The sequence below is a fragment of the Syngnathoides biaculeatus genome, chromosome 21 (genome assembly GCF_019802595.1).
Source record: "Syngnathoides biaculeatus isolate LvHL_M chromosome 21, ASM1980259v1, whole genome shotgun sequence".
Lineage (NCBI taxonomy): Eukaryota > Metazoa > Chordata > Actinopteri > Syngnathiformes > Syngnathidae > Syngnathoides > Syngnathoides biaculeatus.
This window is the reverse complement of record NC_084660.1, coordinates 2694786-2717856: the sequence shown is the minus strand read 5'-3', so window position 1 is coordinate 2717856 and position 23071 is coordinate 2694786. Positions and strand designations below refer to the sequence as shown.

General features: G+C 52.4%; 2 protein-coding genes across 4 annotated transcripts in view; one reads left to right on the top strand and one right to left on the bottom strand.

Annotated features, from left to right (window-relative positions):
- The window catches only part of alpk1 (alpha-kinase 1), a 209421-nt gene that overhangs the window by 67097 nt on the left and 119253 nt on the right, over positions 1-23071 (top strand). The gene's annotated exons all lie outside the window — the stretch shown is intronic.
- The window catches only part of LOC133494855 (neurexin-2-like), a 140766-nt gene that overhangs the window by 64656 nt on the left and 53039 nt on the right, over positions 1-23071 (bottom strand). For 2 of the 3 annotated variants that reach the window (XM_061809063.1, XM_061809062.1), the window contains exons 7-16: positions 22336-22497; positions 19677-20115; positions 18949-19332; positions 18372-18575; positions 16669-16695; positions 12668-12787; positions 11873-12254; positions 11294-11484; positions 7583-7756; positions 6558-6677 (exon numbers count right to left, since the gene is read on the bottom strand). In XM_061809063.1, coding sequence (XP_061665047.1) covers positions 6558-6677; positions 7583-7756; positions 11294-11484; positions 11873-12254; positions 12668-12787; positions 16669-16695; positions 18372-18575; positions 18949-19332; positions 19677-20115; positions 22336-22497 — 2203 coding nt within the window. Of the gene's footprint in view, positions 1-6557; positions 6678-7582; positions 7757-11293; positions 11485-11872; positions 12255-12667; positions 12788-16668; positions 16696-18371; positions 18576-18948; positions 19333-19676; positions 20116-22335; positions 22498-23071 lie in introns of those variants that run through there. The other variant, XM_061809064.1, reaches the window with a different exon arrangement.

The following is a 23071-nucleotide window of genomic DNA, read 5'->3' as shown; positions in this document are numbered from 1 at the left end:
GCCTTGAAGTGAATGCTGGCGCGGGGCAAATTGGCCCAATGAACGGGTCTGGGACTGAATGTCCCCGCGCAACACGTTTGACTGAATGCGCAAATAAACGCAAGCAGACGTGGCCGACTTCTCATGAACGCCTTTGAGGCCGCTGTCGTTTTCGCAAAACGCCCAAGAAGCACCGCCGGTGGTAAACGGAAGAGAAAATGGCAGGCGCGAGCCAAACGGCAAAGCATTTCATTGCTCACCGCCGTCCCCGAATGTTGTTAGTATTCCGCGTGAGCGCCAGAAGAATCCCGAATGCGGCGGGGAATGTGGAACGTCTTCCTTCAAATGCGCACAAATTGTTTAGTGCCCTCGCGTTCGTCGCGTCTCCCTCGCTCGGCTCGTTGACTCTCTGACAGCCTAATTGGCATGCAATCGATGCCTTCTCACCTGCACCTCCGCAACACACAAAGCCCTGGGGGTAAAAAAAAAACCAAAAAAAAACCACCTCCAGGCACCGAGTACCGATTCGAAGTCGTCAGCCTCGAGTCCTTGATAATTAGCTCCTGTCAGTTAAGAATCGTCCAACGTTGGAATCATCTGGAAAGCGATTGCATAGGATGTGTTCCGCGGAGACCCCGAGAAGTGTTGTTATTGATTTCTTTTTTTCCCCAAACGGCGGACCCGAGTCCCCAGAGGGTCTAAAAGCGGGCATCTAGTTCCTGTGCTTTACTTGTAAACTCAAACAAAAGCTTCAGGAAAGGCTTTTCAGCGCGCGTCACGGCTCATTTCAAATTTGGAACCATCTCCAAAAAAAAAAAAAAAAAAAATCAAGCAGGGCGTCAGCGTGCCGCTTCTGACGATAACCACGTTTGTCCTCACTTGAGCACTTGGGATTCTCTTTCCTTGGACTCGAATCGTAAGCTGCGCATCGCAAACTCTCCCGGAGGTGTCGAGCCAGTGGCAGACGGGATCCAAGTCATTGGCGATTAGCACGGCCCGCTCTGCTGTCGCCAGGGTCGGATTGCTAGAAAGTTGCCGGGGGACGTGCGAGAAGCGAGGGATTCCCTGGTCCCTCCTCACCCCGACCCTGCCGCAAGGGATGGACCGTCGAGAGTTTGTCTGGCTCAAGTACTCGTTGCACGCGATTTTATTTGATCCCGGGGAGCGGGGCGGGGGGGGGGGTAATCAACTGACCATGCCGAAGGAGGGAAAACGTGCACGTGGTTGTACGAAGGGGTCAAGGCCCGGCGGATGGGGGGGCGAAGAGTTTTACCCTTTAGCCATTCCGTTCACGTTACTAGTAGTCGAGGTTGCGGTCGTCATTTTAGTTCCGATTCATGCTCAGACATGATTATATTTTTCAAGTGCTCAATTAATCGCGTCGAGTAAATATGTGATACGCAGCATTAAGCGCATAATTGCTTTGCAGAGGCAGTGAAAGAGGAAAACGCGTTCAAATGAGCTTTAGTAATTCCTCCCCTTTGCTGTACTCTGGTCAGCAGTCTTTTGTTGCCCTTCACTCTTTCTTCATCTAAACGAAACGCGGCTCACTTATTTCACATTTGTAAGCATATCAGAAATCAATTTCAGTGTGATTATAAGCTGCGATGGGGACCTTTCCCCCGTATTTGTGAGCATTTCACTGATCGATCGCGACGGCGAGAATCCGTCGCCAGCGTGAAAGGTATTTGGCTGGCACGTTGATCCATCTTTGTGTGCTGGCTGCTTGCCACTTTGGAGAGGAGCACCGAGCAGTACCCAAGCAGTCATTTTCATTTCTGATCGACGTCGTGGAGCTGAAAATTGAAGCGATGGCTTCCACCTTCGGCACGTATTGACAGCCGCATCATGAGTTTGGCAGTTGTTCCAACGCGTGACTCTGAACTGACATTTTCTCAGGTTGGGGGTGTATGAGGGTCATTTCCCCGCCCCTCCCCTGCTCGCTCCGCCACGCTGCCATCCCCTTTGTCTCGCGCAGACCGTCGCGAGGAGGGAGGCGGGAGGCTCAATGTCCCGGCGTCCTTCTGTCGCTTTTAAGCCGGGGAGGGGGGCGGGGCGGCCTGGGATTTACCTCGGGGACTCGGACCAGCTTCAAGCTCCAGGATAAAGTGAGGGATCCCTGAACACGGGGGCGCGGATGCAAAGTCAGGAAGCTCTGGCTGCAGCTGGTTGACTGCAACGGAGGAGCTCCGCTTGGCGAGGGCGGCCGTGCGTTTCCGCATGCTGCCTCTTCAACCTCCTTTTTTTTTTTTTTCCCCACAGGCGTGCATCTTGCATCTCTTCTCGCCATTTCTCCTTCCTTGGTCTGTGCTTTTATCCGGTCTAGACACTATTCAAGAGGACGTAAAGGTTTTCTTTCCGGCTACACAGGCGGCATCCCCGTCAGATGCAGGCAACTGTGCCCCCGCCCCCCTCCCACGTCCTTCCAACGTGGCGCAGGCCAATCAAAGCCCACCGCCCGATGGGGGGGGGGGGGGGACACAGGTGCAAGGCGCGTGGGGAGACGACCGAAAGGGGCGGAAGAAGACCGTCGATCAAGCGGCGTGGCCGTCGGTACCGCCGCCTCAAACGCAAAACGGGAGGCAAAATTCGTTACTCGCGTCTTTGTCTTTGAGATTTGTGGCTTAAAGAATGCGCACAAAAAAGGAACGCGCGCTTGCCTCTGCTGCTTATGATATTTAAAAGATGCACGCCGATCGATACAGCGGGAAAAAGTGCCGCTTTCTCCCTGCTGTCGACTGTCAAGCTAATTCAGGCAAATGCCGTGACTATCACGACCACTCGACCGTATAATCGGAGGAGCTGCGTTTCGATCGCTCCCGTTCCCGCCCTGCCCGCGGGATGTGAGGCATGACTGGCAAAAATCCTTTATCAGCTGTGCAGATCCCAAATCAAAAGCTTGTGTTCGAGTGGAAGCGCTTCAGGGGTTGTAGTCCAACACGTTCGCGTTTGCGAAGGGTGTTGTTTTAGCTCAGCTAGTACAGGTCCACGTAGGACCTGCAGTGAAAGGGAAATTGATTGCTGGATCAGAGATCGGAAGAAGACGGCGACCCACCCAACCCCCCGCCCCCCGCGTCATTGACGGCGTCACGTTCCGCCACCGAGGCTCAGGCTGTTTGATTCCATCCGTGAGACTTAAGACAGGCCAAATCCTTCCCGAGACGTTCGAATCGCAAGAAGGCCGCGGGAAATTCCACGCTGGACTTCGGCGCAGAAATCCGTTACAACGACCCCGCGTTGGGGAATGAAAGATTGTTCACGGCCTCTTGGAAAGCCACCATTTATCACCTCGTTGGCCTTCGTGTTCATTGCTACGGAAAATCCACGGCTGGTGGACTCCAAATCTCGGGAGAGCTGCGATTCCACGGATAGGGAAAGAAACGCTTCCTCACGCCCGTTATGGAAAAAAAACAACTGGATTGTTTTGAGTCTAAAAGGAGAAATCAATGTGCACCTTGACATTGATTGCATAATTTCCCTCAAAGAAATTGTGGGTTATCCAAAAGTATGCATGTTTTTTTTTCTAGCAGGGGGGGGGGGAATTTTTTTTTTTTTTAAAAAATCATTGTTCACGGCTTGTTTTTCCAAGGTGTGTATCTGTACCGGCATTTCAGCTTTCTCGGTAACACGATCAATTTTGGCTTCAAGGCCACGCTCAAGGACGACAATCTGACAAGTGAATCCTTTCGCGAAAACGGAGTGAATTCCCGATGAGCGATGCGGCAAGTTTGTTGCGCTCGCTCGCAAACTGTTCCTTCGGAAGAAAGAATCCTTTTAGCCAACAAACTGCGCAGAATCACTTTGTGGCGGAAACACAAGTGTTGACGCGTTCTGAATATTCGGCCGATGACCAATGAGCAGCTGGTGTACGGACTGGATTGCGACTCTCCTTTGATGGGTCACTCGCTTTGGCGAGAGTGACCAATGAGCAGCCCCGGACTTCATTAAACTCACTCAACCGGTGTCCAGAGGAACTGAAGAGCGATTTGTTCGCTTGCCGGAGGAACGACATACGATGCAGCGCGTGTACCCATGAGCGATTTTAAGAAGTCTTCACGTCCTCGTCGGGAAAATTTTCACTAGCAGCTATTTCTTCTCGCTAACGGCTAATTTTGAGTCAGTCAAGCGCATGAAAACTAGCGCACGTGTACATGAATACATTTGTATATGTACACATGCGTATCATTCCAACGGTGCCTCTAACATGATTAGTAAAGCCTTTTCTTTTTTTTTAAATTTCATCATAATAATAAAAAGCCCAGGTGGCAAATATTTTTGTCTCCCCCCCCCAAAATCCAACATCACGTGCTACGGTGAACGTGAACTTCAGGGATGGATCGAAGAAGGGCTTCAATGATTTGAAGAAAAACGACAGGGTGACTCTTTGGAATGAATCGTTTTAAAGTGACTCGGTGCACTCAAAGGAGCCGCCGTGCCCATCGCGAGCGACTGACTGCGAGGCTAAAATTGGCATTTGTTGGAAAAACAGGGGAGAAAATGTATTCATAACCCCCAAGACCATTGCTGATCTTGCATCCTGGAGGGAGGTGAATTAATTTCACTCGTAAACGGCAGCAGGCTTGTCGGTCTTGGAATATTCTCCCAAAGATAAGGCGATACAGCGCGTTCTTCGACACTGCCTTCGAGTAATTGGACAGCTGCAGAGATGAAAGCAGGAGAGGAAGGCGCTGAAGTGGAGACTCTAATCTCGACTTTATCGGCACCCGCGGGATCAAAAACTGAGGAAGTCGCACAGTTTGACTGATAAGACGCACCTGAGACGCACCTCATTCAACTTCCATGATGACTTTACTCCCGTCCTCGCCGCTTCTTCGCCGGATGTTCTCCTTCCAAAACGGAGCCGGGGGCTTTGATGACGTTTGCGTTTGTCTTGAGTGGTCTCAAAGCAATTACGAAGGATTGTGAGTTGTCCTTTAAAGCACACTGTGGCTTAAAAGCCACCCTGTTCTGTAATTAGGAAAACTCGGGAAAGCAGTGGAGCCGCTGTGCTGGAGAGACATTGAAGCAGAAACTTGTCAAGAGCAAAGTGGGACCAGCACGAGCCGCAGTAGTCCGAGGCCCTTCTTCGGAACGCATTTTGGCTTTAACCGTAGGGGGAAACCAACTTTAGCCGCTTTTGCTTTTCACACGAGGGTCTGCGAATGGCGAGGTACGGGAGCGCCTCCGTCTCCTCGAGGACAGTCGCGCGTCGGGGTGAATGCGAGACAGGCAGTTAGGGATGGAAGGTGGCTGCTTGGCCAACGGTGGGGACATGCGAAAGGAGAACCAGCTTTCAACTTTTCTCTGGGTTGCTGCGGCTGTACTAAAAAAAAAAATGTCGGGGGGAAGCTGCGAGCCCGCGCTGATAAATCTGGTTCAGCGTCAATAACGGCAAAGCCCCGTCGCGGCGGAAATCCGTTTCGCCGATGCGGAATGTCGATCACGGAGGAACTCACCTTGCTTTGGCATCCCGGGACTGAGGCGGACACTGACTTTGGGTCTCCTCAGTCTTATTTTTTTTGGTTTTGTATGTTTTTGTCAACCATTCACATTTGGGGAGGTTGTTAACAGCGCGTCAAACTTGTCGTTTAGCTTTTCGGGAAGTCTACGTCTTGCCGTAACACTTGATCATTTTTGATAACTGGAACCCAGAGCGGAACACGTTGCATCCCGCTGGTTTTGCGGGGAGGTTCTGTGATCTATTTTGGCAGCCCCGCTTCAATTCTCTTGAACAACGCCAAGCTCGACGTGCAACCAGCGAAGTTTATGAGATCATCAATCACAGTTGCTGTATTTGACAAACAACAGCAGGCTTTCAGGTGGAATCTGAGAATGCAAACAAGTTTTCAACCGAGACAAAAAAAAAAAAAAAAAAAAAATAGAAGAGGCGGCGGAGCGCCAAAATATTCCCAATGGAACATAGCAGAGCCATCTGATTTGTGCCACGTTGAGTACCCTACCTTGGTTTCCAGAGAAGGACGTGGCCATGTTACAACACCTTCAGTAACAGCCTTTGGCAACTTGTAGGCAGACAACATAGCAATGCAATGGACCACGACATACTGGCAGATTTAGGGAACAAGGGAACAAATGGACTTAAATCCTGACTGGGCTGGCAGGCTTATCGTCTTCATCTTTTTTGGCGTCTACTGAGCTTTACCTCGTTGTAACTGGTTTTGTTTTTTGTCTAGGTGGGTGCTTTATACTGCCCCCCCCCCCCCCCCGGCATCAGCAGCCGCAATGATGGACAAACTGTTCAATTGTTTCGGGTGATATTTTCCTCATTAGAAAAACGCATAACACGACGGATGCATTGGGATGTTGCAAGCATCGTCATAGAAGGAATTCAACCCTCATCTCAAGGCAGCGCTGTATTGCATTGCTCAGTACATGCCGGGGGGGGGGGGGTCAAATAAGATCACGCAGTCTGCAAAAAGAAAATGTTCTTTTTGGTCTGGAACCCACGATGCACTTTACTGAGTGCAATGCATAGCAGCTCAGCCGGGTTGCCGGAACAAATCTATTAGCCTGCTCTTGAAATCAGTCGCACAATAAATCAGACACAATCTGCCACTCACGGTCATTGCAAAATGAGCCTCCGTAGGACGTCATGGTGCAGTCGCAGGTGAAGCCCTCCCATTGCTGGAGACAAACCCCTTGATGGTAGCAGGAGTCCTCCGTACAGGTGGTACTCGGTCCTAGAGAGCGCGAAAGATGGGGTGAGGTTCGGGAGAGTTCAACTCTCAACATGGACAGCTGAACTTATTTGGCAGGCAAGGAAAGTGCAAGAGGACAACGGAGTCGCAACGTAGGCGGAGCCCAACGACAGGAAAGCAGTCTGTGGACAAGGCGCTCCGACTGTCTTTTCGTCTAGTCAACGGAGGCGGACCGCACAAATCGCCAATCTCGCCAAACGCCGCTCGGGGCCACCCCGGTTGATTTCGAGTGGCTCCGCTCTCCGGTGTGGCCGACCTTGCGCTAATAGTGACAGGACCTGATGGCCTTTGAGGGTTCACGGGATGGTTGGAGTCTACATGTCGGCGCCTGGCAGAAGCAACGAGACGTTCTGCTGAAAAGAAACTCGGATCAGTGCCTGATCGTGTCAGCCAGCGTGGCCCGTGTGCTCTTTGACGCTCGGATGCTACAGACGCTGAGAGTAACGGTGGAGTAGTAAAGGAGAGAGAAAAGGAATAGCTCGGGCGTGCTATCGGCAAAATCCACCGATATCTCCAGGATTTAACTGGCCTGACTCTACGGGCGCACGCGGCGGAGAAAGGATGTTCAAAAGCAGAGGTATAAACACGCAGGAAATGCAAGATTAATGAGGCAAGCGGGATGGGGCAAACGCCGAGATTAGCCACGCCGAGGGATCCTTCGCTGGTGCGGCTTTTATGGCGCAATCGGGAGGATTTACAGATGACGGGGGCTTAGACTGCAAAGGCTGCGCGGGGGTTGTGAGAGCACGGGTGTGGCCACTGGCCTTTCTCCGGAAATAACATCCACACAAGTGCGCTGTGTTGCCAGATTTGAGGAAAACTGCTTGGGCGGAGGAAGGAACATTTAGTGGGGACGGAATGGGGCAACCCAGTCAGGCCGCACTTACCGTCGCAGCCTCGGTCCACCTGGCCCACCCGGTGGAGGGCGTCTGCAACCATGTCAGGGAGTCTCCCGTTCAGGTCCACGGAGGCCAGGCAGCCTTGGTAGCCGTCCCGGGACGCAATCAGCTTGGGCAGATTACTGTACATGTTCTTGATCACGCCACCGATGTACAGCTCTCCTACAAAACACAGGACAACGGTGCCTGGAGAGACTGCGTAGTTGGACACGAAACCCAAGTCATGTACACCGTGACGCGAGGACCTTTTCATTTGGAATGCAAGCCGGGTTCTCTCGCTGTCATTTATCGTCGATGGGCGTCGGGCGTTGCTCCGAATGAGCAACGCGAGGCTTTGACTGAGGTCTGCGCCTGCAATTCTCCCGGGAGACAAAACGCTTGTTGCGGCCGAGAACGGGATTCTTCGGCACGAGCCGATCGGGCCGCGTCGTCGGAAGTGCTTTGAAAGGTTTATATCGCGCACCTCAGGGAGGGAGAAGAAACGCGCACTGCCGCATTTCATGGGCAGGATTCGTCGTCCGTTTTTGGGCTACAACTGATGATGATGTGTAAATATAAATTTGGTCAAGGCCCAAGAACGGTTTTGACGGGCCGGACTTTCAACTCGCAGCCTCTAAGAACCAATCAGCCGAAAGGTCAACTAGACGTGGACGCTTGTGTCATGGAACAAGTCAGTGATGTCTGCAAACTTCTCTCCGCAATTAATGAGGGCTTGACACTTGACGTTTCCCCGCCCGGGCTTTACAATCGACGTAATGAATTCGTCAGTCCGGCAGAGCGACGCAGTCAACTCGCAGCCGGGAGAACCATTGAGCAAATATGAAATGATCTGCCGGGAGATCATCTCCAAAGCGGGAAGGGCGCGTTTTGGTCGACTGCGGAAGGAGCGTTGGGGTGGCAAAGCGCGCCGTTCAAAAAATGACATTGACAAGCGACTTTTGCTGTCTTCCTGAATTATGTAACGCATTCCTTTGCACCGGACCCCAACTGTGGAATCACCGTTCATTTTCGTCCAAGGCCCTCTTAGCTTTGAGCAGTAAAATTTGACCCAGACATGAAATATCGAATATCAGCAAACTCATCCTGAATCCGTATCCGGGGTGTACCTTGGAAGATAACGCACGTGCTTTGTTTTCGATGACTTGAATGCTTCTCACCCGAATTTGAGAATTTCAGCTGACCTGGCCAACTTTTGTTTCCACAAGAGGTACCGAGTGTTACAGTGATGAGTCGCCACTTTCTGACTCTGATGAATGCTTGTGCCGCAGAACAGGACAGTGCGAACCAAAAGCCACCAGCAATTATAGCCAAGAGACCGTCTCCGTGGTTACCGTAATGACATCCCTTGGGCTCGGGGAGGGAGTCGCCGCTGACGGAACATTCACCGCGAGTTTTGGGAGGTGCTTTGTTGCAACCTAAAACGGGAGACAAAGATGGGAAAAACCGTTTTCACTGCATCCTTGGCCGAAGTTGTGATAAAGGTTGAAGGTCGAGGCTTGCTTGTTTTTGCGTGCTGCGGCTTTTTCAAACCCCGGGCAAAAAAAAAAAAAAAAAAGTCTTCATTTTTACTGTGCGGACTCCTCCTATTTGCGCATCAACGACAGGAAGTTGGCGTCAGCGCCGGGCGCGGCCGGCGAGGGGATGCCGACCAGTGGGCAAAACGGCTGGTTTCTCATCTCGTCTTCGGGGGGAGGGATAGGGTCAGGGTCTCCGTGTAGTTTGACGTTGACGGGTTCCCCCTTCAATCCAGCAGTGGTTCCGATGTAGAATGGTGGCTATCGTGGTCTTGAAATGCGAATAGACCGAAGAAGATGTTGCGCCTTTGCAACGGCTCCTCGGGCTCTCCAATTTAGTGGCCATGACTTGAACTTGCCTCTCGGATCCCAAAAATAAGCGAGAGTACGCCTCGACCCAACCTTCGAACGTCGTCTATTCCGTCTCCTGTGTCAGGAATAAGTTGCGCGTGCGTAAATGCTCCCAGACTGCCTTTATGGCTCTCTGGCCCTTTGGCGCGAGGAAGGATCGTTTGAGCTCGAGGACGGCTCGCATAGCTGCTCTCCGGCTCCCTCTTCTTCGTAAAGCGACATTTTTGCAGAGGAACCGCGCGTTCACTTCCAACGGCCACGGCGGGTTTGCCTCACTTAGTTGCAATCAAGTCTTTATCACCAAATTGAGCCAAATCGAGAGCGGCTCCTGGTCGGTATTGATCACTTTGGGGGTTGCGCTGATTGAAAAGGAAGCAGTTCAGTCTTTCTCACATTTGCACAGCAGGCTCGTGCGAAATCACGACCTTTTGCAGGATTATAAACATCAACAAAGAAAAATGTGGCGAGGGGAAAGTAAAACCAATTGGATTGGCTTTCTCCTAGACGGTGCTTATTTTGGTACGAGTCAATCAAGCGGATGGAATATTTCTGCAACGGTGTGCTGTTCAAATTTTGATGCACGGGCTATTTATTTATTTATTTTTTTGGGGGGTGTCATGATTATTTTGTTTCTGCCCATTCAGCATCTACGGAGCCGAGTCGAAACCCCTGCGGCCCGTCGTAATAAAACTGTGCAGGTCGCAGTCGGGTGAAAAGCACAAACCGTATACAAGCGTAAAAACCAAATACAAAGCAAGTATCTTTTGTGTCCTTTACGGGCTATAAAATGTTTTGTCTTTCATTTTCCGCTCCGTGTCGGGTGACCTTCGCTTTTGCCTTATTGGCTTTAACGTGTCATAGTTCTTCACACTTGAGCACGTTCCTGTAAGTGATTCTTTCGCCGTCAGTTTTATGAGCACCGTCACAGCTCATTAGTTCCAAAGCGCCCCCACCCCACCAAATAAGAGATTTACATTTGTCACAGGGGAAGGAAAAATGACTGCATTGTCCCATGAAGTGACATTTCTCTGCTCGTGAGGATGCCCGTTCCAGGCGTCGTCGTCATGAGAAATTGATCGGAGTGGCTGTTGATTGACATCCTCGTGGTGTTAGCAAACAACGTGGTGGCGGGAAGTTAAATGCACGCCGGCGCGTGGAGGTCAAGGTTCGCATTTCGTGCGCGGTCTCCGATCAGAGCAGGGCCGCAGTTGAGACGTGAGCCGCTAATCCCGCGCGCGATCCGTTTGGTCATTCTCGCGCAAATGCGGACGGGGCTTGATGGCAAAGCCTGCGCCTCCTTCGTCATTTGCGGGTCTACGCCAGGTGCGAATAGAAGCGTAGCGTTGAAAAGGAAGCGATTGTATCGCAAATCCGCTGAAGCCATTGCACACGTGTACTGCTCCAATGAAGAACTGCACCTGGATCAACAGGTCTCGTCTCAATTCACCGTTTCGAAATAAGCCGGCGTCTTATTTTCCCCCCTTTTTTTTTTTTTTTTTTATCTTGTGAGCACAAAGAATCAGAAACCAGGGAGACACGCGCAGACGTTCTACAGGCAAGATAAAGCTTGGGAGTATTGTTTCGATTCCCTGATGCACAGCCAGGGAGATTGTGGGAATTGCTCTCCCCCTTTCTTCCCAAACTGCAGAGCGCCCAGCATCGCATTTCCTCGTGACGTACAAAGCGGGTAAATTGCTACAACGTGCGTTGACCCGAGAGTACTCGTCGTCTCGCGGTCCAAAGGAGGTGAATACCCATTTTTGGAGAAATAGAAAAGGCAGGATAGATACTTGAAATGCTTTTATTCAGAGGCCAGCGGAAAGGAGATTGTTACCTTTGAGGTCCAGGTTCCGGGCTCCGTTGGAGTGCTGAGTCACGGTGCGCGAGTCGATCTTGAGCGTATGCACGTTGTTGGCGTCCCGGGACACCACCACGTTGTGCCACTGGTTGTCGTTGAGCGGCTTGTCCGAGTTGCCCTTCATGAGCGACGGGCCGTTGCCAAGGTCAAAGACGTAGTGGACGAACCTGAGGAGGGAGGCGGCGGCGGCGGCGACAGAGATGACGATAACCAGCGTGTGAAGGCTTCCGAGCAGAAATCGGTCCCGTATTGTATTTGACTTGAAAGGGTTTATGGCATCCGCTCATTGGGACAAGGGACACGGTTACTCTCGAAGTGCAACTGGGAATATTTCTACCTAAACCTCCTTTTGAGTGGCTTTTGTTTTTTGCTTTCGGCTATTTTGGACGCCGCATTCGCAACGACCGCAGCACTAAATCCTCGGCTCTTTGTCTCCACGACACTGCTAAGTAGCAAACGCAAAGAAGCAGAAGCCTCTTTTCAAGTATCATTCTAAAGAGATTTTAGGGGGGGGGGGGGGGGGGATGGCTCTGTACCGAATTCGTTCGCGCTCACCCTTTGACCAGTTCCACAACAATGAAGTCGCTCCCATCGCCAGAGTTGAAGAGCACCAGGCCGTCGGCTGTGGTGGTTTTGAACTGGAAAAACAGGTGCATGGAGGCGTACGCTTGCAGGGTGGCCAGCGCCAGGTAGCTGCCTTTGGTCCGGAACGTCACCGGGTCGGCGATGATGTGGCGCATGCCGAAGCGGGCGTTGAGCTCGCAGTAGGAGATGTCGCCGTTCTTGCACTGGTCCAGGTAGGGCACGCCGTTGAAGGAGAGGCCCTGGAGGTGGCCGATGAAGTTGGACGGCACCACCGAGATGAAGCGGCGCTCGGTCATGATGCCCGTCTCGATGTTGTGGAACTCCAGGCGAGTGTGGGCGCCAGTCATCTGGCCTGCGGCGGTGATGAAGTGGGACCGACAGCCGTCATACATTTCAAGAAATAGCGCACATATTCATGCTGCTCGGCAGGTGTCCGGGGAAATACCGAGCTTCGGCTTCTGCCACCGCAATTAACACGAGTTGCGTCGGTGTGCAAATTCAATGCGTTTCAATATTTAGAGTTTCATCTGCGGCGCGGGCAATGAGACAGACGTAACAAAATGCAGAGAGAGATGTGCCGATTAGACTGGATTCCCTCCAATTGCGTGGCGCTTCTCTTTGCCTCACAGAGCCCGGTAGACCTTGACGTTGCTCTCGATTGCGCCTCGTTATTTTGACCTTTCGCGCTGCCGACGTGCGGAACAGATTTCAAAAGAAATGCATTTTCCCGTCACCGCCAGCCGCTTTTGTTAGCGCGCAGCTAACCTTCCACTGTGACGTTGTCCACTGAGAGCTGCAGGCTCTTGCCTCTTCGCACCACCTTCACCGTATGCCACTCGTTGTCGTTCAGTTTCTGGCCCGCAAACAGTGTCTCGGGTCCTTTGCCTGTGGAAGAGGGAGGAAGTGAAAACGCCGTACGTGCGTGCGTATGCGGGCGCACAAGCAACACTTCAATTTTGTCTTTGCACTCGGTCACACGGGAGATCGAGAAAAGTTGGCGGCACGACAGTCCGCAAAGTGCCGGAACCGGCGCCAATTAGTCACTTTTGAAGAGCCAACCACCGAGAAAGACCCGATTCAAGGGGCTGAGTTTGACCGAGCGGGCGTTTCCGACACGCTCATCGGTCGGAACGACAACCGAACGCAACGCGAGGGCCCCGAGCGCTTCCCGGCAAGACGGCAGCTGAACCGGCCGCGAGGCTCGGCGTCACCGTCGCGTGCGGAGGAGTCGCGAGGAACCGCCGTCAAAAGGTCGCAAGGATGTTTTCGTGCGCTCTGGAAAACAGACACTAATTGAAAGAAGAGCAATGGGCCGGAACGCCGCCGGGCGACCGGCTGGAAATAAGTCACAGCCACAAATTCCTTCTCAGCCAGACAGATGCTATAATCAAAGCAACTAAATGCGCACATGGGGGGGGGGGCGGAACTCAGGTCGTGCCCCTCACCTGGGAAGGAAGGTGTTTTGTCACGGAAAGGCTGCACGGTGGCAATTCAACTCGCTTCGCGGCAACCGCCAGTTTGGATGAAATTCATCGCCAAGAGCGACAGTGGCAACTTTCAAATGAAGCATAAAATGAAGACAATTACAAGTTGTTTGTTGAGATCAAACGCGTAGTCCCTGCTCTCTGATAAAAATGGGAGACTGCGTCGACCACAGGCTAACAGTTAGCATCTAGCGAATGTTCTCATTTCTGCTTGAAATTGTGAATCTGACTTGCTTACGTGGATTCCCATTTTGAAATACCTGTAATGTCATTTACTACAATAAATTAAACCAAAAATATTTGATGTACGCGTAATGAACCGAGTCTGAAATTTGCCGCAAACGGGTCACGTAGCCCTTCATACGATCGGCGCTCGCGGAGGTTGCTGAGCCCTGATCTATGAGGTGGCGCTCTTACCTTTTAAAAAAACAAAAAAAAAGAAACGCAACCGCACAACTTTGATGCCGGATGCCCCAGTGAGAAACGAACTCACGACCTTTGGTTGACCGAACCACTGAGCGATGGGGCCTCACACGCATACGATATATATTTATAAATGGTGAAAATCTGTGAATAATTGCCACGGCGAAATGTGAACGCCATAAATCGCTTTTCCTGGGATTTCTGTGAATATCCCCCCGTTTCCCTACCGCCTCCCTCCCCCCTCCCCCAAAAATCTGCAAATAGACGAAAAGGCAAACGATGCGGCAGCAGGTTTGTGGACTGTTGAGCAGGTCCTCGCGGCAGTGTTGACTTCGTATTGCAAACGAGCACAATCGCCCCCTGGTGGCGTCAAGGAGTTCAGCCGCTAAACTGGTACGAGGGCCTCCCGGCGCCAAGTCCGCTTCTGGCAGATGGGCCGGTTCCGCGTGGTATCGCGCAACATATTAAACAGGAGGCTGCGAGCGTGCCGGGCGCAGACGCGCTCGTCTCCAATTTGGGAATATTCAAATTGGACGGGCAGACGGCGAGCACGAGGACGCCGCTCCGTCCGGATCGGGAGGTTGGTTAATCGCCGTTTAGTCCCGACAACCTTCACGGCTGCCGTCCCGAAAGAAGCGTCGAACGCAAGACTGCGAGAGCGCCGACCGACACGCCGTCGGACTCGCGGACACGTGAGCGATCTTTTCCGACCGACGCCATTTATTTTTGCAACTGCACTCGATCCGAGGCACGCGAGCGATGGAACCTCGCTTTGAAGTTTCTCTGCGACTCACAAACGCGAATCTCAACTCACGGAAATGCCGTTTTTCTGGTGCCGCCTCCCGAAAGAATAACACCAAAAAAAAAAAAAAAGAGAGAATTGGAATGGAATGCAAACAAACGCAACGGAGGGAAACGTTAGCGTCGAAGGCTGGTGACTGTCTTAACGGACGACCAGAACTGAATGCGTTCTCCTCAAAAATAAGCTCTGTGGATACGAGTCGGGCCGGACCTGACAAATGGGCACGAGCAAGAATGCCGCCGGCATCACTTTTGCAGGCGCCCGCTGACGTTTTTACCGACTTTTTATTGCTGCTTTCAGAATGTTGCGACTCTCGGGCAAGTGACCCATGAGAACTTGTTCCATGTTTTTCTCCCTCCCCCCTGCCAGGGTTACATTAGGCCGCACCAGTTAATGCGCCGCCGTCTTGTGAAAAGATGGGATTGACTCTTTGCGGCTTTTTGACAAGAACACAATTTGTCTTTTATTTAAAGATCTCACATTTCCCATCTCAGTTGCGCTGCTGCAAGTCTCATGAAGTGTGCGGTCATGAATGGGCGTGTGTGTGTGTGTGTGTGTGTGAGTGAACAAAAACCATTCCAAAAAAAAAAAAAAAAACCCTCTCCGAATGGAAAAGATGTTCTGCATTTTAGCCGCAGTTCTCGGAAAAACTTCCCGTATGTGGTCGAGATTGAGTAGGAGAAGGTTCAAGTTGCTGACAAACATCTTGATTTAGCATCCTTGGGCTAAATAACGGCTGTCGCCGGAAGACGTTCTCAGGACGGGAAATTAATCGGACTTCACCGGCGTCTTTAGTTGGTTTTGGATTTCGGCCGGTTTACGCGAAGCAGGAAAGAACAACCCCCGGCCGGCCTCACTCAAGCTCCGATTACTTTTCAAACTATGGAGGGGGGGAAATAAATTGCCATTTTTTTTCCCCCGTTGTCCTTAAATAAAAACAAACCGGTGTATACAGTTCTATGAACATGAAAACAAGTAGTAAACCTTTGTAATATTTAATGCAAGCAAAAGGAGAGTATTATGTCGTCCATCCATCGTATGCGGGCTGCGGTGGTGGGAGATCAAATGAGCATTAAAAAAACAAAAAAAAAAAAACGCTTGCCTCCGTCGGAGCGTTAAATTGCCTGAACAAATCAAAACCCTGTTCTAGCGTTTGTCGCGTATTCGCCGACAACTCCGGGATGGACGGCGTTTGTGTCAAAAACTGAGATGGAGTCCAGTCAAAGTCTATTCTCCTCAATCCAAGCCCATCTGCTATAAAAATAGATCTTACAAGCGCAATGCACATCGGAACCTGATCTGACGAAAAACACATCGTACAAAAACTAACTGACTTCAGTCCTGAAAATCTGAGCTCAGGTGCGCTCGTATTGGTGCTCAGGGCGGTCCCTGCAGTCCCTTAGCCAATCAAACTGCAGAACGGGACGTGGGGTTTCCTGCGTAAAGTCAGCGGCAACTGTCGTTCCAAACAGGTGCGCTTCCCCCAAACGTCAGCCGGGACGCTTTGTTGCCGCCCGTTGCGCACGCCACGCGCTGGGGCACCCGAAATACGCAACGCGCTCCCTCTTCCAAGCCAATCAAATGCTGTGTGTAGAAAAGCTTCGCTTTCCAAAACGTTTTGATTCCGGTTTCTGAACAATGCTTTTGTCCAAGCGCTTCGTTTTGAAGTCTCTTCGCCCGGAGAGCAGAGCTGTTCTCTTCTCTTCCTTTGTCTGACATCTAGTGGCGAAGTAGAAGCGCACCTCATGGCCCGAAATAGACGGCGAGGCAAAATTCCCGAATTAGCTGCAAGGTCTCGTGCGATCGCGGCGCAAATTTGCAATGAATGATTCCGTCTGCCCAGAAAACCGACGGTTGCGCTTTCACCCTCAACTAGAAACCAGACCGGGACCAGAACGTGCGTGCGACCGCTAAAGAGAAGAACGCCCGCAGAATATTTGCAGGGAAAAGTGAAATCACGTCACGAGCGTCGCCGATCATGAAATCGAAGGGCAGCAGAAAAGGTTGGAAAAACAAAGTCATACTTTTGAGTCATAAAAATGGAAAGAACAACTTACTGAGGCTACAGTCTATCCTGATACAATCTGGCGGGAAGACAGAGTGAAATGGTGAGATCAAATCAAAGGAGCGAGAGAGAGAGAGAGAGAGAGAGAGAGAAAAAAAAGACATTTTACATCCTTCAAGGTACATTCTGCAGACAAGCAAGTGTTGCTCTGGGCCACCATCCGGGGACAGGCTCCGAGTCACCGTCCACCCCGTTCCGGTTTCCGGCCGCCAAAGCTCCGCAGAGGGCAAGGCTGCGCCGCAGTCGTCGCGGACTGTACGCTGCGGTAAAACAAAAAAAAAAATGGAGGAGGCCTCGGAGGCCGCGGGCAAGGGAAGCAGCGCCGCTTCAGTGCTACGCCTTCCAGCGGCGTCCAGTCGTATTAAACGTACGACGGCGCTGACTGTATTTCCGCATCAGTCGTCATATTTGGACGGCGAGGTGGCGCAAGCGGGCCTCGGTGACGTGAAAGGAAACGTTCCGTATTCCCGCCGCCATTTTCAATGTCACCTCAAAAAAGAGCAAAAACTCCATGTTGAAAACGGGCGCAACACGCTTGCCTCCTGCAGCACTTTTGGAGCACCGGCAAACCCAAACCAAACAGTGACAGAAAGGGTGATCTGCACATCCCAGCTAACTCCTCCTCCAGCAAAAACGCACCGTCAAAAGGCTTCATTTGAAGATTAGTTTCCAATTTTGAGCTGAACGCTCAACTCCCTTGTTTACAATCCGCCGCATGATTGCGCTTGCGCGTGAGAGTAGCTGAGTTGTGGTCTCGAGCTGTCAACCGTCGCAGAATAGTGGACACAAACGGCCGGGGACCGGCGTCGCAGGACCGTGGCGGGGGCGGGGGTCGACCCAATTGAGGCGGGCGGCGGATCCTGGCCGATCGCTTCAGCAAACAAAGACGCTGCCACTGAAGCTAGCGCAACAATTTGGTTAGCATTAGTACTCCTTTTTTTGTTTGTTTTTTTTTTTTTTTTGGGGGGGGAGCTGCGAGCCGGTCACCCTGACGGTTTGATCCGAGGCCGCAGAAACACACACCATTGAAGGGATGAAAAGTTCTGTGGGCTGGGGGGGGGGGTGACTTATGGAAAGAAGAGAGGGAAAAATATCAGAGGGAGGAGAGAGAGAGAGAGAGGCCAACGTCCTCGCTTATGTGGTGGTCTGCTCCAAAATTTTGGTTTTGTTTTGCCTGCTCAAGAAGATGAAGCTTTTTCAGTCAGCTTTCTCTTTTGTAGTTTTTCTTCATCTGGGATTTACTGAAAATTAATCAAACATTTTTCTGGAAAAAAAAAAAAAAAAAAAAATCCTCGCAGGATGATGCTTGATACAAAACGCGAGCGACTCCAGCCTGGATGGATTTACCGTCTTCACCGACGTTAGTTAAGCTACATGAGTAGTTCCTCAAAAAAAGGGGGGAGTAGCTCGGGAAAAAGGAGGAGCCACACCACTTGGGGAGAACATTTGGCAGAAGGTAGAAGAAAAAGCAGAGAAAAGGAGGAGAGGAGAGCAGATGGCAGGCCGGGAAACATCAGCAAGACAACAAGAAGCTACTTCCTGCTTTTTGTCAACACCTAGTGGCCAAAAGAGGAAGTTTTTCTTCTCACATGAGCAAAAAAAAAAAAGTCAAGGTGAAGATCAGGGATGGATGGATGGATGGATGGATGGATGGATGGCGAGGAGACGGCTTCGTGAGGAATGACGGCGGCCTACCGAGGTTGACGGTGAGCCTGACCCGCCCCCCGTCCAGCTCCAGCCGCAGCGTGTCGGCCGACTCCTTGGACGTGCTGGCCACCAGCAGGCCGTAGGCCCGCTGGGACATGAAGCGCAGCGCCACGTCCTCGGCCTCCGTGTGCATGGTGACGGGCACGAGGATCTTCAGGTACATGCTGCCGTCGTAGCTCAGCACCGTCGCCTCTGCGCGGAGAACAAGCCCCAGTCGGTCTCAAAACCGGCCATACGAGCAAAGATTCTGATTTTGAAAACAAGGCGTGGAGGAGACGCATCATTCCACAATTGTCACGGGACGCTCAGTGGACAGAAAAAAAATGGCACTCGTGTCGGCAACGGTCGTGTGGTTGCACCGAATAAGCTACTTCTGCCCCGGTTCACGGTAAACGACGCTGTCTTGACGTCGTATCATTTATGGGTTGAGGCCTCAAGGCCCCGCCGGTGCGGAATGAGATTTGCCTCGGCTCGACGATCGGGGTTAAAGGTTAAGGCCGGGTCCCGTCTCTCCTTGAGCAATTTAGCCGAGCCGGTCTCCCCCTCGATCCCATCCCGAACGCACCTATCTCGCAGTTGGGGCCCAGGAATCCCGTGCTGGTGCAGTCGCATATGTAGCGGTTCCAGCCCTCTTTGCACAAGCCGCCGTTGCCGCAGGGCGTGCTGCTGCAGCGTTTTTGCAGCTCGCGCGTGCAGAAGCTGCTCACGCCCAGCGCGCTCTGGATCTCGGCCAGGCGGCGGACGTCGCGGCTCTTGCCGTCGATGAAGAGGTCGCGGACGCAGCCCACGTAGCCGTAGTTGAGCAGCGCCGTCCACACCTCGGGCGGCAGGACCAGCTCCGTCTTGGACTCGGGGAGGCCGCCCAGGTACATGTCGCTGTCCAGGTCGAGGATCTCGCTGCCCTCCGGGGAGCTGAAGGGCATACTGCGGCTGTTGACCGAGATGGACCCTGAAAGGTGCAAAAAACGGGGACGGAATCGCATTTGCACAAGTGTCGCCGCATCTGTCGAATGTGTTGCTCGCGGGCTAAATGGAGGAGAAGGAAAGAGCGAGCGAGCGAAGCGGAGGCCCCCGCCGCCCCCGCCTCTGCCTTTCTGTGATTAACGGCTCTGTCTGGCTTTTCTATTAAAAGCTAATTACGGCTCCAGCAGCAGATCACACGCCGACAGACGGCCGCGCTCCGTCGCGCGCTCCGTCTCGTTTACAGCGCGCCATTAGCAGGAAGACCGCACGGGCGCTGTTCATCAGTCACACGTGCAGACGTTCCCACCCGAAAGCGGCGCCCGTCCTTACCCTTCCTTCCCTCCCGCTGGAAGTCCACGTGACACCATTCGCCGTCGTTGACCTTCTTGTTGCTGGCCTTCAGCTTGGTTTTGCCTGAACCCATGTCGATCAGCAAGTACAGATAACCGTCCAGGAGCTCCAAGGCGAAATAATCGGTCTTGAGCTCCCGGCCGGGCTTCTGCTCCTTGGGGGCCTGAGGCCGGCCGTGGCTGAACAGCAGGAGGCCGCTGGGCTCGGTGGTGCGGAAGTCGAAAGAGACGGAGCCCGTCTTCTTGGTGTTCCACTTGGGCAACGAGATGAAGGACTCGGGGGTCTCGAAGGTGACCGGGTCCAGAGCCGCCACGTCCTCGCAGCGGAACACCAGGTCGCCGTTCAGGGTGATTTTCGGGTCGCGCTGGATGGCCAAGCGGGAGAGCTCCAGCTTGAAGTCGTTGTTCTTGTACACCACCTTGAAGGGAAACCATCGAAAAAAGGGTGAGCGACCTTGTGAGAGTTTCGGAGGCTTCGCTCAGCGCCGAGGAAGCGACGGCAGGCGCTGAAAATACGCGTCTCGACGCCGGCGTAGCTCGAGGGCCCGCCCGGTAACGATCGCGAGCGCCGGTGAAGAAAGAAAGAAAGAAAGAAAGAAAGAGAAGCGCTTGAACGTTTGCCTGCGGCCTTGACGCGGGCAGCCTTTGAGAAAAGGCGGCTGGCTCTCTTGTTCCCACTCAAATTCTCTCGGCGTTCATCACAGCTTCCCAGCAAAGTCGATTCTTGTTGTTTGTTCGACAGCTTCCGGGCTTTCCCAAAACACGTGCAGACACGTGTGTGTTATTTTGCAAAATGTCGTGTATGACTGGATGTGTACTTCTACTTTGAATTGTGAGTCCAGAGAAGTTGCTCGAATTGAGAAAACACGAACGGGATCCGTCTGCTCAAGGACACAAGCTAAAGCCAAATGTACGCGTGCCCAAAACGATCAACAAAAGACGACAAACCGATTCAAATCGAGGCGCAATCACGTGACCGACCTGGATAAGTCCAAAGCCTTTCAAGCGTCGAGTCAAACGGCGTTTTTAATCATCATTCAATGTTGTGACAGCTCCGTAACGAAGTGTCCGGCGAGCGGAAAGGATGAAGGACTACTGCGGGTCGATGGCCGCGTTTTAAAAAGATGTTATCACGCGCACCAGCCCCAAAAAATTGAAATCAAAACAAGGTGACACAGTGTCAATATGAAGTGGGACGGGCGGGGTGGAGGCAGAAACGGGGAGGCGGGCGTCCAGTGTGAGGAATCACTCAAAGAAATCAATTTTTAATTTAGGCTGCGGCGAGGATGGCAAAGTTGGCATAGCGACGGTGGGACTTCGACCGTGGACTTAATTACACAAAAAGTGCCCCCGAGAAAGGCCAACAATGAGCGTAAAGTGATTGAGAGGTGTGGAAGGGAGTGGGGGGGGGCTGGGGGGGGGGCGTGGAGAATGATGGAGCGCGAAAGCGGCGCTAGCAAGGTCACAGTCTGCGGCAGGAGAAGGAAAAATGTGTTGCACGGCGACGCAAAATACACAAACCGCAATCTGACGTCTGACGTCCGCCCGTCACTTGCGCGACCGATCGGAACCGTCAACGCCGACCGACTGGAACCGTCGCTCGTGTTCTCGTACGTACGAGTAAGCGCACGCACAAGTCAAAAAAAAAAAAGTAGCTCGGCCGGCGAGCTCTCTGACTTTCAGACCAACCCCGGTGAACGTTAGCAAGAAGCACGTTTGCGCATCGCGCATCTCATTTGCTATCAATGGCTTGACGGGGTTTCACATCAAATTATCAATTTATACATATCTATATCTATAGAAACACGTACACATTCTGTTGAAAATATCGATTCAAAGAAGTAAACTGGAGTTCAATTAAAATGAAATTATTGATAAATGCCCTTTGACGCATCCCCAGTACATTGACTAAATTCCTCAGCACCCTCTGGGAGGGGGGCGGGAGGGGAATCCCGCCGATAAGCAAGCCCGATGATAAAAAAAAGCATAATGAAGTTAGAGCGTGATTATGGCGAGATCCATTCAAAGTGATGGCAAAAGTAATTACTTCTTCAATCAAGGTGGCTTTATGAGAAAATGCGGCGGCACCATGTCGCCGCGCCGCTACACAAGTCGTTACCTTTCCAAGGGCGGAATACCTCCAACTGCGATTGGGCTCGTTCAGCACTGATTTAAAAGCAAAAATGGGGGGGGGGGGGGGGGTAAAGTATTCATTGGCAATGCATGTCACTTGGAGGTGGCTCGGATGGATCTCACAGAGTCATCGGGGACATTTTGCGCGCCACCCCGAAACTAATTCCCTCCCTCGGTCGCCGTCATGCACGCCACTCACGACCGACAACGAGGCGCTCTCAGGCAGCCGCACCGGTCTACCGGTCAGACTTTTCGCCCCCCCCCCCCCCCTTTCCGTTCGACCTTTGTCACCGTGACGCGCAGGCGCTCGTGGCAGACAACGAGGCGCTCTAAACCGACCGCTCCGGCGGACTGTGCGAAGGGCAGCTGCGTCGTCGGGGTGCAGGCGGAGCTGGCTAGCTACAGTAACCGCACATCGCAGTGGGCGTCTCAAGTTCCTCGGCAGAGGGCGAGGGGCAGATCCCGCCGGGCTGAAGCGCGTCACCGTGTATCAGGTGGAGACTCACGTCCTTGAGGCAGCCCATGAAGTTGTTGCTGACGGGCGAGCCCGGCAGGTCGGCGGTGTTGGGGCTCCCGCCGATGTAGAAGAAGTCGTCGGAGCCCAGCATGGTGTAGTCCTCCTGCGTGTAGCCGGTCGTGGTCAGGATGCCGTCCACTGAGATGGTTACCTGGCCGCGGGCCAGATAGGTAGAACCGGGGGAGGGGGGAGGGGGGAGGGGGGCGTGGGATAAACACAAAAGGAATTAGCGCAGTTGAGACATCAATTAGAAGACAAACAGTTGAGTGACTTTATGTGCTGGTTGGAACATGCTTGTTTCGGGTGCAAAAACAAAAACCAACAAAAAAAAAAAAAGAAAAATGGACGCTTGCCTTTGGAGTGCAGTCGTAATCGCTTTATTATGCTTGCTGAAAAAACGCAGCTGCTGCTGCTTAACTAGCTAAAGCACCGACCCCCCTCCCCCCCCCATATTTACAGTTTCGTTCGCACACGGTTGAAGATTGTGCGGAGCGATTTTTGTCGACACGGCAAATTGAGGGCCGCTTTTTTTGCATGCTGAAGTTTGTCAACGTACGATTGCTGCTATTATTTGATTCTTCTCATTTCACATTTGCCCTTTCCGGGATTGTTGTCGTTGCTTCTGCTGTTGTTGTTGTACTTGCGTTCTAAACAAAGCAACTCATTTTTATGTCTGCTGTTGCTACCCCCGGCAACTTGTGCGCCCCCCCCCCCCCCCACCACGT